Here is a 15,810-nt window from a genome sequence, read left to right on the forward strand (position 1 = left end):
GTGATTTATACTGATGTATATACAGAGAGAGGTGTATTAATGATGTCTGAGACTTGTTTGGAATACTTAACAGAAGGGTAGATGAAGCAAATGTAGCATAATCTTGATAATTGTTGAATTTGGGTGTTAATAGATGAAGGGTAATTATACTATTTTTTTATTTTGTCTGTTTGAAAGTTTTATTATAATAAAAAGCTTCACAAAATTAAGAAGAGTAAAAAATCTGACATTAACTATATTAGTAAGTTAATTACCAGCAGTCCTATACTCCCAGAAATACTCCCAGAATTGGCATGGTAGTAATCTAAGACTTAGTTTTAAATTATAATTGGCTGACTTGGGGATGGGAAAGGTTAATAAGAGGGAGAACAGATAAAGAATTAGTAACTTTTTTTAGTTGAGAAGTAAAAATGAGTATTTAGTCGTTAGTCTTTTTGGGTTGATATGGCATCATTTAATATTTAAAACAGCACATAGTATCAAATTCATTTAGTTACTAGACAACTTGTATTATGTAAAGGAAATAATTCCTGTGATATATTGCAGATTAAGGATTCAAGGCAATGCAATGAGAAATTTTTTTGTCATGAACAATACATGTTTTGAAATCAGATGTGTTTTTTTTTGAACAAGTTTTTTTTTTTTTGCCCTTTAATGTGAAACTATGTGGAATATGATTGAAGCTAAAATTAAACTTCTCAAATTCTCCCCATTTTTTTAACAAAAAAATTTTAAGTTGTTTATTTATTAAAAATTTTTTAAATGTATTTTTGTGAGAGAGAGTGTGAGTGGGGAGGGGAAAAGAGAGAGGCTCTCTGAAGCAGGCTTCAGGTTCAGGGCTGTCAGCACAGAGCCTGACACAGGGCTTGAAACCACGAACCATGAGATCATGACCTGAGCCAAAGTTGGACGCTTAACTGACTGAACCACTCAGGCACCCTAAGTTTATTTGTTTTGAAAGAGAGGAAGAGAGCAGAAGTGTGCAGGAACTGGGGAGAGGCTTAGAGCAAGAGAATCCCAAGCAGGCTCCCCTCTGCTGTCAGCACAGAGCCCGACGCGGGGCTGAAACCATGACCATGGACCGTGGTTCATGGACCGTGAGATCTTGACCTGAGCGTCAAGAGTCAGATACTGCAACAAACTGAACCACTCTGGTGTCACTTCTCCCTAGTTTTTATAGTGCAATCTGTAGTGAGTGACACATTTCCCCTTCAGGTTGCCCATCCATTTTATTTTCTAGGATAAGATGTATTTTACAGTTCTAGAAGTGTTATCTAACATTTCTTTTTTTGGTTGGTGGGGAGGAGTTTCCTTGGGGTCATATAATAGGTATATGGCCGACACTTAACCCAGCTCTAAGAAACCCTGAATCTTTTTCATTGTTCCTCCTATTGCTGGAGCTGCCTTTGTTGTGAAGTGTAGAGAACCCTCTAGGAAGCTTTTGAGAGTTAGCATGGTTAGCTGAGTATATAAAACAAGTTTGCCTCATCTTTAATGGTAGGTTAAAGATTCAAGTATTTGTGTTGGGGAATGATTGGGCAATCCAATAGGTAATGTGAAGCCAGGTAATGGAGATTTTTAAGAATTCAGTGGTGTCCTGAATCAATAAGTGAGAGTTGTTGATGTGTTTTCTAGTCTATTTTCAGTTCTCAATATTAGGCATACTCTCCTAGTACCTCAGAAAGGGATACAAAGATGAGTAAGGTGTAAACCCTTTAAGGTGTTTGTTATTTCAGGGTGAGTTTTGATTGAAGTGGCTGTTGAAAAGATCAGTGATAGAATGAAGGCAGTCCTTACTACTTAGCTTATACAGTTTGCAGATTATTAGGGGTTATAAAATGATGACATTCAAATTATATCCTTTGTTCTTCATTTATTAGCTGCATTATTCCTGTAAAGAAAAACTTCATCTCTGATTGGTTTACTTGGTGGTGTAGTTCATATATAAGTTAAATCAGAATATTTGAAGAATGCTTGCTCTTTATTTACTATTTTTGAAACTAAGGAGCTGGTTCACTTGCATCCTTAAGCTGATTTTTCCTTTCTTCTTTTTCTCTTCTTCCCTTCCTCCATCCATGAACTCAGAGATTTGAACTTTTTAGATATGCTTCATTCCATTGCACTTAGGCATGTTCAGATAATCTCATGTTTGGTCAGCAGGAACTTCTTCAGGTTTGCTCCTGAGTCCGTTTAACACAGTTCTGATCGTTGATAATCTCCTTGCTTTCCAGTAACAAGGTAATCAAAATTTATCTTGTCTAATTTATGTCACAGCTCTGGAAACGGTTACTTGTCACATCAAACACATCTTGATTCCTTTGAACAGGAAATTGTTTTTCAGTACCATTATCTGAGTTCATTGCTACTGGGGTTAGTCCCTTGTTTCCAGGCCTTTTCAGCGTGTAGTACTAGGAAATATCCATATTTAAGATGAAATATGTATTTATACTGATAAATCAGTTGAAATTCAGAACTACAGGATTTTTTGCTTAACTTTTTCTGTCCTCCTACTTCTACTAAAAAAAAAAACCCAAAAAACCCAGATTTTCAAGGACACCTACATTTACTTTATTCTACAGTAGACATCAACACTTTTACAGTAACTACTGACACTACAACCAACATTGCGTTTACGGAAAAACAAAACAGGGATACTAGGATTAGAGTCAATTTTCTGTGTTACAAAGTCATTTAAGTTAGTTAATCTTTGAATGGTTATACGATCAATTTGATAAAAAATTATAATTACTTTTGTTTTTCATTTTTAGGAATTTCTTTTAAAATTTTAGTTTGTGGGGTGCCTGGGTGGCTTTGATTGAGTGTCTGACTTTGGCTCAGGTCATGATCTCATGGTTCATAGGTTCTAACCCCATGTTGACTTTGCCCTGACATTGCAGAGCCTGCATCAGGTTCTCTGCCTCCCTCTCTCTCTGCCCTTCCCCACTCTTGCTCGTTCTCTCAAAAATAAACATTAAAAATTTTTTTAGTTATATAATTACATAAAATATTTACATGGTTTGAAAGTTAAAAGCTACAAAACAGGTTAAACCCAGAATAGTCAGTCTAGTTTTTTCCCTGTTTGCTTTGTTCATTCTCTCCTTCCCAGTAGATATTCTTTTAACGTTATAGCTTATTCTTTTAAGTGCATACATCTGTCTCTATATTCATATCTTTCCCATCTTAAATAAATTCAAGGGTATTCTAAGAATTCTTACATAGAGTGGAAGGTTGGATTTCATAATTACTGGTGCTTTGTCTTTAATTTTAGAGTTGTGCAACCATCAACCTGATAGGATATTAGAACATTTTCATCACTGCCAAAAAGTTCCGTTGTGCCCATTTACGGTTAATCTTGGCTCCTGGTCCCAGCCCTAGGTAGCCACTGTCAGCTTTTCTGTTATTTCTAGATATATCATATATATACACACATATTTTTTTAAAGTTTTTATTTTTTTGTGGTGTTTATTTATTATTAAGAAACAGAGAGACAGAGCATGAGCATGGGAGGGGCAGAGAGAGGGGGAGACCCAGAATGTGAAGCTGGCTCCAGGCTCTGAGCTGTCAGCACAGAACCTGATGCGGGGCTTGAACTCAAAAACCATGATATCATGACCTGAGCTGAAGCCGGACACTTAACCCACTGAGCCACCCAGGCACCCCTCTAGATATCTTATATAACTGAAATAATATAGTAATGTACTCTTTTGCATCTGGCTTCTTTAACTTAGCATGTTTTTGAAGTTAATCATGTTGTAGCATGTACCAGTGGTTCTTATAATTGCTGAACGGTATTCTGTTGTATGAGTATACTACATTTTGTTTACCTTACTGGTTGATTGACATTTGGATTGTTTCCAGTTTTTGTCTCTTTTGAATAATACAACTATGCATATTCACATTTATATGGGCATATATTTTCATTTCTCTTTGAGAAGGTTTCGAGGAGCAGAATTCTTGGTTTGTATGGTTAAATCTATGTTTAACTTCTTAAGAATCTACCAAACTGTTTTCCAATGTGATTTAAACTTTAAATTCTCACCAGTAATACAGAAGGGTTCCAGTGTCTCCACATCTCTGCCAACTGTTAGTGTACTTTTGTTCATTTTGAATTTATCCTTTCTAGTAGGTGCGTAGCAGTGTGGTAAGGTTTTACTTTTAATGATATTGAGAATATGTTCATGTGCTTATTAGACATTCTTTTGGTGAAATATTTCTTTAAATCTTTTGCCCATGTTTAAAATGGAGTTGTCTTTTTACTCATTTGTATGAAGTGTTTTTAATATGTTATAAGCCCTTTATCAGATAAGTGATTTCAAAATTTTTTTTATAGTCTGTGGATTATCTTTTCATTTTCTCAATGGTGTCTTTTGAAGCACACATTGCTAATTTTGTGGAAATCCATTTTATTTTTTTCCTCTTTTGAAGATTGATGTCACATCTAACACTTTGTCCAACCCAAAGTTAAGATTTTCTCCTGTGTTTTTCTTCTAGAATTTTAGGTCTTACATTTCAGTGTTTGTGATCCATTTTGAGTTACTATTTGTGTGTGTTGTAAGGGAAGGATCTCCGTGGTGGTTGGTTTTTTTTGTTTTTGGCATTTGAGTATCAAATTGTCCCATGTGATGTGTGGAAAATGCTCTCCCCTTTGAATTATCTGGGCACTCTTGTTGCACAAATCAGTTGATCATAAATGTAAGAATTTTCATTCTGGATTCTGTACTGTTCCATTGAGTTATATGCTTAATCCTTTTGCCACTACCACATTGTTTTGATTATTGTAGCTTTAAAGAAGATTTTAGAATTTGATAGAATAAGTCCTCTGATTTTGCTCTTTTAAAAAATTGTTCTGGCTATCCTAGGTTCTTGGATTCCCTAAGAATTTTATTTTATTTATTTATTTTTAAAATATTTTCTTTTTTTTTTTAAATGTTTTTTTTTTTTTTTTAATTTATTTCTAGGAGAGAGAGAGAGGGACAGCGTGAGCAGGGAGGGTCAGAGAGCGAGGGAGTCACAGACTGAAACAGGCTTCAGGCTCTGAGCTGGCAGTCAGCACAGAGCCCGACGCGGGGCTCGAACCCATGAACCGCGAGATCATGACCTGAGCGAAAGTCGGACGCCCAACCGACAAAGCCACCCAGGCGCCCCTCCCTAAGAATTTTAGAATCAGTCTGTCAATTAAAAAAAAAACCACTCACCTGAGATTCTCCTAAGGATTACATTGAATTTTACAGATCAACTTGGGGGTGAATTTTCATCTTGTGCGTATTTAATCTGGGCTTATGTAACCTTAGGCTAGTGAGAACTGTGTTGTTTGCCTTCTCCAGTTGAGTAGCCTCCGAGAAGTCACTTTCAGTGATCATGTCTCTGGGTCTCTGCTTTATCCTCTGCACTAAAAATGGAGTGAGCCCTCTGCCATCACAGCAGCTTTTGGGCTCCTTGTCCTCACAGGGTAACACTAGTGGAGCTGAGTGATAGGGGAGAACTGAGTAGCCCCAGACGAGAACACCACAGATTCTCAGTGTCGTTCGCTGAAATCGAGCATTTTTCGAACGTAAATGGTTCTCAGATGGTTTTATGTCATTGAACATGAAAATGACTCCTTTTGTCAAAAATTTTCAGATTTATAATTGCTTTTAAGAGAGGGAGTTTGCTGATTTTACTTGCCTATAGCCCGAAGTACCTTCTTTCCCATGCCTGAGTCTTAAATTACTTAAGAATAATTAATTAAGAAAAACTTAAAAGTAGTTTTCTGTGAGAAAATAGGTGCTGCTTTGAGTTTATTACTAACCATGTGTCCTTAATTGGGGACCAAACACATTGCTTCTTTGAGGAGTAAGGTGGAAATAGGGACTGAATCTAGTTGCTTTCCACTTCCTGGTATGTAATCTACACAGATCGTTTTTAATTTGGGAGTTATATGTGGTTGGAAGACTACTTTCACTTTTATATGATACTGCTTTACTTCAGATATTTGTGGTTTATGACTAGGTCATTTTGTCTTTTGCCAGAAGAAGTTGAGTCAGGTAGTATGCCACTTTTGTCCTTTTGAAATGTTTAAACATAATTTTTTTTGTGTCATCATATTTTGATTTTCTGTAGGAAAACGGTAGTTTAGTGTAGTATTCTCTTTTTTGATACATGAACATAGTTCCTTTTCATAACTGTATTTTAATCTTTTCTTAGTTTATGATTAGTGTATACCATATGAAATGGTTTGGAACTCTACTTTTTTTTTTTTTTTTTTAATGTTTTATTTATTTCTAGGAGAGAGAGACAGCGTGAGCAGGGAAGGGTCAGAGAGAGAGGGAATCACGGACTGAAACAGGCTCCAGGCTCTGAGCTGGCAGTCAGCACAGAGCCCGACGCGGGGCTCGAACCCACGAACTGCGAGATCATGACCTAAGCGAAAGTCGGACGCTTAACCGACTAAGCCACCCAGGCGCCCCGTAACTCTACTTTTTTTTGGTGAAGCTACCTTTGTACTAATACCCTTCAGCAGTGTTTAATGAGGGTGGGGACTAAGTGTCCCTCTCTCCCAGTGTTTAATACAAAATAAACAGTATGATTTTGTTCAGTATGTTGTAGCATTACTGTGTTGCATTAGGTTGAGGTTCCAAGGGTTTTCAGCCTAGTTTGTGCTTTTGGTGACTGATCTTCACCTCTTCATAGCCTTTGGAGAAGAGGATAAGAAAGTGGACCAGAACATTACTGTTTGGGAGAGAAACAGAATCAAGGAAGATTCTGGTTTGAGATAAAGGAATGGGGAATATGTCATGGAAATGAAGTGCACTGTTGAGTATTTTTCCATTTCCTGTAAGATCTGTTTTTTGTTACTTGGTCTGGTGAGTTTAACCCATCTCAGTAGATTACTTAAAATCTCATCTTAACTTCAGTATATGAAATTGTAAGTTTGTTTTACTAAAATCTTTGCTTTCCTCCTTTTTCCCTCTTAGGACATTTGCTACAAGATCCTATTGCACCCACCAACTCCACCTGCCAACATTATGTCTGCAAATCTTGTAAAGGCAAGAAAATGATGATGAAACCTTCATGTAGCTGGTGCAAAGACTATGAGCAATTTGAGGAAAACAAGCAGTTAAGCATCCTAGTGAACTGCTACAAAAAACTATGCGAATATATAACACAGACTACATTGGCACGGGATATAATAGAAGCAGTCGACTGTTCTTCTGATATTTTGGCTTTGCTTAATGATGGATCATTGTTTTGTGAGGAGACCGAGAAACCCTCAGATTCATCCTTTACTTTGTGTTTAACACATTCCCCTTTACCTTCGACCTCAGAACCCACAGCTGATCCTCAAGCTAGTTTATCTCCAATATCTGAAAGCACCCTCAGCATTGCTATTGGCAGTTCTGTTATCAATGGTTTGCCTACTTATAATGGGCTTTCAATAGATAGATTTGGTATAAATATTCCTTCACCTGAACATTCAAACACAATTGATGTATGTAACACTGTTGACATAAAAACTGAGGATCTGTCCGACAGCTTGCCACCTGTCTGTGACACAGTAGCCACTGACTTATGTTCCACAGGCATTGATATCTGCAGTTTCAGTGAAGATATAAAACCTGGTGATTCTTTATTACTGAGTGTTGAGGAAGTGCTTCGCAGCTTAGAAACTGTTTCAAATACAGAGGTTTGTTGCCCTAATTTGCAGCCCAACTTGGAAGCCACTGTATCCAATGGACCTTTTCTGCAGCTTTCTTCCCAGTCTCTTAGCCATAATGTTTTTATGTCTACCAGCCCTGCACTTCATGGGTTATCATGTACGGCAGCAACTCCAAAAGTAGCAAAACTGAATAGAAAACGATCCAGATCAGAAAGTGACAGTGAGAAAGTTCAGCCACTTCCAATTTCTACCATTATCCGAGGCCCAACGTTGGGGGCATCTGCTCCTGTGACAGTGAAACGAGAGAGCAAAATTTCTCTTCAGCCTATAGCAACTGTTCCCAATGGAGGCACAACACCCAAAATCAGCAAAACTGTACTTTTATCTACTAAAAGCATGAAAAAGAGTCATGAACATGGATCCAAGAAATCGCACTCTAAAACCAAGCCAGGTATTCTTAAAAAAGACAAAACAGTAAAGGAAAAGATTCCTAGTCACCATTTTATGCCAGGAAGTCCTACCAAGACTGTGTATAAGAAACCCCAGGAAAAGAAAGGGTGTAAATGTGGGCGTGCTACTCAAAATCCAAGTGTTCTTACATGCCGCGGCCAACGCTGCCCTTGCTACTCTAACCGCAAAGCCTGCTTAGATTGTATATGTCGTGGCTGCCAAAACTCCTATATGGCCAATGGGGAGAAGAAGCTGGAGGCATTTGCTGTGCCAGAAAAGGCCTTGGAGCAGACCAGGCTCACTTTGGGCATTAATGTGACTAGCATTGCTGTGCGCAATGCTAGTACCAGCACCAGTGTAATTAATGTCACAGGGTCCCCAGTAACAACATTTTTAGCTGCCAGTACACATGATGATAAAAGTTTGGATGAAGCTATAGACATGAGATTCGACTGTTAAATCAGTGGGTCTTTAAACCTACCTCTGGTAGGGAAATAGCTACAGTTTTACGGCAGCTATGGTTTTGTTGGTTTAACTTGCCGGAGCTCCTGCATATAGATCACTTGTATCAAGTGTTTTCATTGCTAAGTTATATGTGTTAGTGTCGGGGAAATAGTTTGCAGATAACGGAGGAGTAACCCTAAAACTATATGTCCTTAGTTCTTACAGAACCTCATAGTTTGAGAACAAATGCTGATGCAACTGATTTATACAAAATGAACTTTGGCAAGGAAAATAACATTAACCTCATTGTTTATGGTCATGCTTTGTGCATAATCAAAGTTTATGATTAAATGTAAGGAAGTGGTATCTAGTCAGTCCATAAAGATTGTGCTAATTTTTTGTGAAAAAAGTAGCCATTAGTTTGTTCAGGAGACTCAGTGCTGCCTTCAGATGTCATTGATGTTTCTCCTGTTGAAAAGCTGATGTGTCCAGCTCAACCTTTGTGCTGACGTAATACCATTTCTTATCATGAAAATTGGCTACTGGTGTATGTAGCAGTTCTTAAATCAGCAGTATTATGAAAGAAAATTTGCCCCTCATTAGAATGTTGAAATCTGTCTTTTAAAAAGTGAACAAACTGAAATTCTGTCAGACTACAGATATTTAGCTGTTTATGCTACAAAACTCTTCTGAGTTGATTCCCTTTTATAGTTATGTCTGACTCATTTCTAGGGAAAAAATTTTGAAGTCCTTCACTTTTAGCAATGTTATAATTAGATAAATGAAGTGGAGAAGAGCAGTTTTATTCTGAAGGTAATTGAATTTAGATTATAAGATGTGACAGAATTTTTAAAAAATTATAAAAGTTTTTATTTAGAAGTTGGAATTTATTTAAAATAATTTTTGGAATAATGCCCCAAAACTCACGAGATTTATGCATTATATTTATTGCTGTTGGCCACTTCTTTGATTTTTTTTTTTTTTTGGTTCCTCTAATAGTTTCAGACTTTATTTTGAATATGCTCCTTCTCTTCTCTTCTCTTCTCTTCTCTTCTCTTCTCTTCTCTTCTCTTCTCTTCTCTTCTCTTCTCTTCTCTTCTCTTCTCTCTTCTGGTGCTATTCGTTATGAAGGCTTCTTTATGGAGGCCAAATAAAAATGCCTTTTTATGAAGCCTGTGCATTTAGGTAGGTTTGAAGCTAGGAGGATATGGTTTTTTTCTTTTTTTAAAGAATGCTCTTTTGCATGTAAAGCACAAACTGTTTCAGTTTAAATGCACGCCTTCCCTTTAATTTTTATGGGGGAGACAAGTACAAACATTCTATTGAAGGGAAATCTAGTCAGTTGCTTGAAAAGAGCACAGCCCAAATAAAACAAGGACTGACTAGGTTGTAAAGAAAATGACCTTATGATTTAAAAGAAGAATTGCTGCTTTGACAGTGCTTATTTAAAAAAAAATACTGCTGGAAAATTTCCAATTTCTACTACGTTCACCATCTCTCATGAGATCTGACATGTTGAAGCTATGCTGACATGTTGAAGTTATGTTTTGATTTGGCACACAGCATGTTCAATGATGGTTACTCACCTAGTACAAGACATGGAGAAGAAACCTTTGGACACAGAGCAGATGACACCTCCTTCTGTTTTGTAGTGTACCCTGGTGTCATTTTCTGTGAATGTGGTCAGGTAGAGTTGTTTTTGTTGTTGTTGGGCCTTTTTTTTTTTTTTTTTTTTTTTGTCTCTTTTGGTGGGGTGGGGGTGGGCTAAAGCCATAGGAAGAAAAATGTGATGTATGTGTCCAGTATGTACTATTTTGTTTTTGTTTTGCAAGAAGAGTTGAACTATTTTTGATAACAAGAGTAAATGGTGGAAAATGCTTCTTAGTTGTCTTGTCTTTATTTGCTTTCCAAGTTTTGGAATTTTATTTAATTCCTCTAAGTGTTAGCAGTGTCTTATGCAACATGTATTTGCCTAAAAGTTTGTAACAGTTTTGTGTTGAACCCAGATGCCCTGCTATATAAACTTGTAAAATCTGTTCTTTATTCACTAATGATCACTGCAAAAATGACTAGAAATGAGATTGTACACATGGATGATTAGGATATATTTGCAAATCTCCCAAACTTTCCTAATATGATCTTAAAATTCATAGAATACTTTGCTTCCCAAGTTTGATAATTTTAGTTTTGTGTTTTTTGATGCATGGGAGGTTGGCAATATAGACAAAACGGAAATCATTAGTATGTGAGGGCCTTGATTGTTATGTAATATTGCCAATGATGAATTCAGGTTGTTTTTAGCACAAGTTTCTCTTTTTTATGCTGGTATTCTCACTGCCACATTTTTGGAAACCTGTATTACACCTTAAATCTATCAATAAATGTTAGTTTTATAATTCTATGTTGTAGAATACTGAGGAGTTTGGGATAGCATGCTCTGAATGGCCTATATTATATACATTTGGGGAAGAATAATTACAGTGCCTTGATTTTTATATTGTTTTTTTTTTATACCATGAGTTATTTAGGAATGCTGACCAGTGGCTAAATAGGGATGATTGAGAAATTATTACTAAAGTAAATGGATTTACTTTATCAGGATTGAAACCACCAAAACAATAACAGCTTTTAATATGACACGTCTTCATTTGTTCTTTTGAGTCTTTGTTATTAACGTACGTAATCAAATTATCTTACACCTTAGGTGATTAAAGTTTTAGATCTAGCGACTTATATCTTTTTGGTTAGCTTCATTAAATCTACATTTCTGTGCAGAGCTATAATATGGTCCTAGGATAAAGAATTCCTTTTATTTCACTGTTCTTAGTATTCTTGAAACAATTCTTGTCACCTTGAAGAAAAGTAAGCCTTAGAACAGATGAAAAGATTCCCATATCATAGGTAACAAATATAAAAATGCTTTAGAAAATTAAGTTGAAATCTTAAACTTGGATGATATTTTAATTTTTCTCCTTTCTTTCTAAAAAATTAAGTTTTAGGTAACCAGATAATTACACAGTCTTAAAAAGAATACATTATATATAAGGCTAAAGTCCTTTTGATCCTTGTAAACCTTTTATTCCCAATATCTAGTCTTCCTTATTCCCTCCCAGAGGAAATCCCTTCTCAGTTATGAGGTGTTATCCTTCTAGATTTCCCAGGGGTTCAAAGAGTTATTTAAAACTCAAATTTATTTACAGTGTTAATCTCTCAAACATAAAAATGATTTGGAAGTGTGAATAAAACCAAAAGTGTGTAGTGATTATCTTAGTGACCATGGTTCATATTTGACAACTTGTCTTTATTTAGTTTTGCAAAAAGGGAAAAACAAAAACAAGTTAAATCATGCAGGTTTCTCCACCCAAATACACTTTAACATTTCCAAGTATCGAGCAAATACCTTACACCTCATTTGATTCTAGAATTTTATAAACACTTTGACACAGTGACATAGATAAGATGCAGAGAAAATATACAGAATTTCATTACTTTGATTACCTTAGCAATTAATGTTATGAAGTTCATTTTTCATTGACTTGCATTAAGACCATGATAACCTTCAATTTTTATCAAGGAGCCAGGGATATTATAAAAACTTGTAATTTCCAGTTGGGCAGTAATGATAATATTCAGTGAGATCTCTTTACCAGAAAGTCATATATATACTGTCCTAGTTCCTCAGAAGTCACATTTCTTGCATTCAACTCTTAAGAAAGGAGTACATCAAAACGCTTCTTTCTGAAAATATACTTTGGGTAACCTAAATTAAAATAGCTTTATCTTAAATGGAATGATATGGGTAGATGTAACTTTTTATAATAATTACAGACTTTTGAAACCAAATACAGACCAAAGTAAAAGCAAGAGGATTTCAGTAAGGAGACACAAAGTAAAAAGGTAAAAGCCAAATAGTATATTAAAAAAAAAATGTATACTGAAACTTTTTTACTTTTTGAGGCTTAGAAATAGTTTAGATCATTATGGATAATAAAACCTTTAAACCATATCTGGCTTTAAAAATCTTACCTTTTTAATATTTTATGTGACATAAAAATTGCTTTCTCTCCCTGGTAAAGGGTGGATGGGATAGATGGTCAAGTTCATGTATCACAAATACAAATATTTTCTAATTTACTAGTGTATTTAGGTTATTGCATATAATTTTTCCTAAAAATATAGTCATTTTTAAGTTTTTAGTTCTTTGTGAACTATTAGATACCAAATTTTAATATTTTTCACTTTATATAACAGTTAAATGGAAGATTAGTTCTGATCATAAAAGGTAAAATAACAGCAAACTGCATCAGTTGATGGTGCATTTCCTAAATTGCCACTTTTTGCCTACTATAGCCCAAGGTTTGATTATTTTATTGTTCGACTTTCATACCAGTAAGGAGGAACCAAAGCAGAGTGGCAAGAGAAGCTATTCTGGCATTCAGGACATGTGGTTAAAGCAAAAAACCCAGGGGAAAAGGTGATGACTTTGACAGGGATGGTTGTGAAAAAGTTTCTTGGGAGTGTCTTTTACTTACACTATTAGAAATTTCCATCCTTCTTAATAGTTTTCAGTTCTTAAGGATATTGCAGGATTTGGCTGCATTGTGGCTTGCAGAGAAAATAATTCTGTAATGAACACTTCTACAATTATAGTAAAGATGAAGCTGATTTTCTTTATGGGTGGCATCACAGTTTTCTTCCATTTTTGTGCTAAATATTGAGGTGATGGAATATTTGAAATAGTTTCTTTTCAACATGAATGGATAATGTTTAGATTGAGGCCTTTACTATTGGCTTAGTGTAATAGTGATGAATGCATCTAGTAAAAATTTTCAAATCACTACGTCTTCAAGTAGGCCTTCTGATAGGAAGTGTAGATGGGGGACATCAACTAATTTGAAGATTAATAAGTCCTTCAGTAATTCTCCACAAATGTTAGATAAGTTAAAAGGAAATTTTTTCAAGTATGAATCAAATTCTGTACTTAGAAGTTTTTTTTTTCATCCTATCTTATATAAGATCCACAGTCAGGATGGGGAGAGATTATGCAGAGCTTGCCAGCAAGGTTGGAAGGCCCAGTGGTTACAATACCTGAGGATGTAAAGTGACTAGCAGTTTGGCAGGTCATTGTGAAGTTACATTAAACCAAGTAAGTTCAAGATCTTTGAACTCCAGTACACATATTAAAAAGTCTGAGATGTTCTGGCAGTGCTTTTATTACCAGGGGTAAGTCATTTCTGGAGGCCCTTTATCTGCTTTCTCAAGTTCCAGAATTTTTTTGACTCAAGTTTTCTGCAAGTGAAGGTTTCTTCTGGGCTCCGTGGGAGCCCTGAGGGACCTCAGGGAAGCTGGACAACAGAGGCACCTCCTGCTTTTGTGCAGAGAATTGTGCTTGGCACTGTCCCCAAAAGATCGCTAGTACATTCAGGGGTGAACAGTGCAGATTCACAGTCTTTGGAAGGTGATATATATATCATTGTATTTGTTTGGAGGAAAAGGTCTGTAAGAGGTTTGAGGCAAATTGGAGGAGTCCACCAAATTGAGCATGTGTATCCAGATCTATTGCTTAAAAATGTTTTAAAGTTCCTAGTGCAGATACACACTTGCAGAAATCAAAGCCTTTAAGCAGTATGCAAACTGGAGCATCTTCACAAGAAAAAGATTTAAATTACATATCTCTTTCATGTAGACCTTGGCAGCTATTCTTCATCCACTGACTGAAGCTTTCCACATTTCTCTGAAAGGCTTGAGGTTACTATTTTACTTTTATTGCCTTTGTTTCCAATTTCAGAGGGAGAGGCAGGTTCTTCTGTTTCATAATCTTCAAAGGAGCTGCAAGAACAAACAAAAGTGAGTTACTGATTAAAACAAAACAAAACTTCATTGTTTGGGTAGAAGTCAATATGGCAAACTAGAGACTGGAAACCACCAGGCTTGCAATAGTACCCTCAGTTGCTAAATAATGGCTGTAAACAACTGAACCATACTGGAGGAGACCATGCTTTCATCTAGAACAGAAAACATATTCTCCCTGTTCGTTAAAGCCCAAGTTCATGTTAGGATTTGTTGAAACTGTGCTGTATCTAGCTTTCCCTAAGGAGTGTTGGTGTGAATGAGGGCATTATGGAGGAGATAGGTTGCGGAGGGTGTGAGGTCCATAAAGTACAAACTTCATATGAATGCCTTCATTGAAGTGGCTTTCATGCAGAGTGGGGAACGTTCAACTCAAATTGCTTTATAGCTTCTATGGTTTCCAAGAAGTACATTTAGATGTGCAAGTGTGTACCTAGAGTAGATGAAGCCCATTCATGGATTTCTTCCATTTTTTACAGAACTCCCCAGCATATTCCCTCTGCTTACTCCCCTTAGAAGTTTTTGGTATCTCCTGAGTTCCATTATTTTCCAGGCTATTCTTGAGGGTGGCCTTAGGCAGGGATGACAGTATATCTAGTGGGAATGATGGCTGTTTGAATTATTGATAAATCTGCTGAGGCTATATGTGGGCCCAGAAAAATAGAAATGATAATTACCAATGTCTGTTGGCAGTATTTGGCATCACCAGCTTAGTAACCTTATCCTTTGCAAGGACTTTTTACACAGTATCTGTGCAGAAATTCCTGGACACATAGTCCTTTCATCAAAAAGGTACCAACGCTTGCTAATGAAAAATATGTTGACAGGTGTGCCCAATAGTAGAGGTGGTACCTATTCAACTCTAAAATGTTTTTGAATAAAGGTTAGAGAATGTTTAATAATAATAATAATAAAAGCTTAGCTGATGTTTAGAAAACGTCCCCTTGAGTACCAGTTTATAATCCTATCAAAAATTTTGCAGAAATATTCCATTCTATACTTTATTTCCATTCTTCTCCCATCCCCTTGAGGCCTCAATGTAACTGGCATCAGTTGGATAAGGAGGCAGATGGGAGGGTAACTTTGCTTTAAGGGTTGATAGTTGAGCCTCCATTACTGGGCCAAAATCTCAAAAGCTAATTCTAGCAATGCAGTGTCTGAGATACTGTGCTTATTTCTTGTCAAGAGTGGAAGACATTTTCTTCCTCTTGATGACCAAACTTACCTGAGCTTTCAGTGACTTAAACATCTCAGTGCAGATCTGGGAATACGTATTGTTCAAGAGGTCTGAACTGAAACTCCTTCAGTAAATATCTGAGCTCCTATTCTAAGCATGAGCCAAATACTAGGAATACAATGGTGAAAAAGACTGAACTAGCCCCTTCCTACTGAGTTTGTACTATAATGGAGGCCATCTAGAATAATGGTTA

The 15,810-nt window shown here is 36.2% G+C and overlaps 2 protein-coding genes across 3 annotated transcripts in view; one reads left to right on the top strand and one right to left on the bottom strand.

Moving 5' to 3' along the window:
* MSL2 (MSL complex subunit 2) overlaps positions 1-11,170 on the top strand; it is a 35,435-nt gene extending 24,265 nt beyond the window's left edge. For both annotated transcript variants that reach the window (XM_039256477.1, XM_039256476.1), the window contains exon 2: positions 6,954-11,170. In XM_039256477.1, coding sequence (XP_039112408.1) covers positions 7,034-8,545 — 1,512 coding nt within the window. In that variant the 5' untranslated portion in view covers positions 6,954-7,033 and the 3' untranslated portion in view covers positions 8,546-11,170. The remainder of the gene's footprint in view (positions 1-6,953) is intronic.
* Positions 11,171-11,810: 640 nt separating this feature from the next.
* PPP2R3A (protein phosphatase 2 regulatory subunit B''alpha) overlaps positions 11,811-15,810 on the bottom strand; it is a 206,676-nt gene continuing 202,676 nt past the window's right edge. Inside the window, exon 14 of the mRNA XM_039256475.1 lies at positions 11,811-14,359. Within this exon, the coding sequence (XP_039112406.1) occupies positions 14,227-14,359 (133 nt within the window). The 3' untranslated portion in view covers positions 11,811-14,226. The remainder of the gene's footprint in view (positions 14,360-15,810) is intronic.

This window comes from Hyaena hyaena, unplaced genomic scaffold (assembly GCF_003009895.1).
Source record: "Hyaena hyaena isolate Hyena2069 unplaced genomic scaffold, ASM300989v1 scaffold_575, whole genome shotgun sequence".
Lineage (NCBI taxonomy): Eukaryota > Metazoa > Chordata > Mammalia > Carnivora > Hyaenidae > Hyaena > Hyaena hyaena.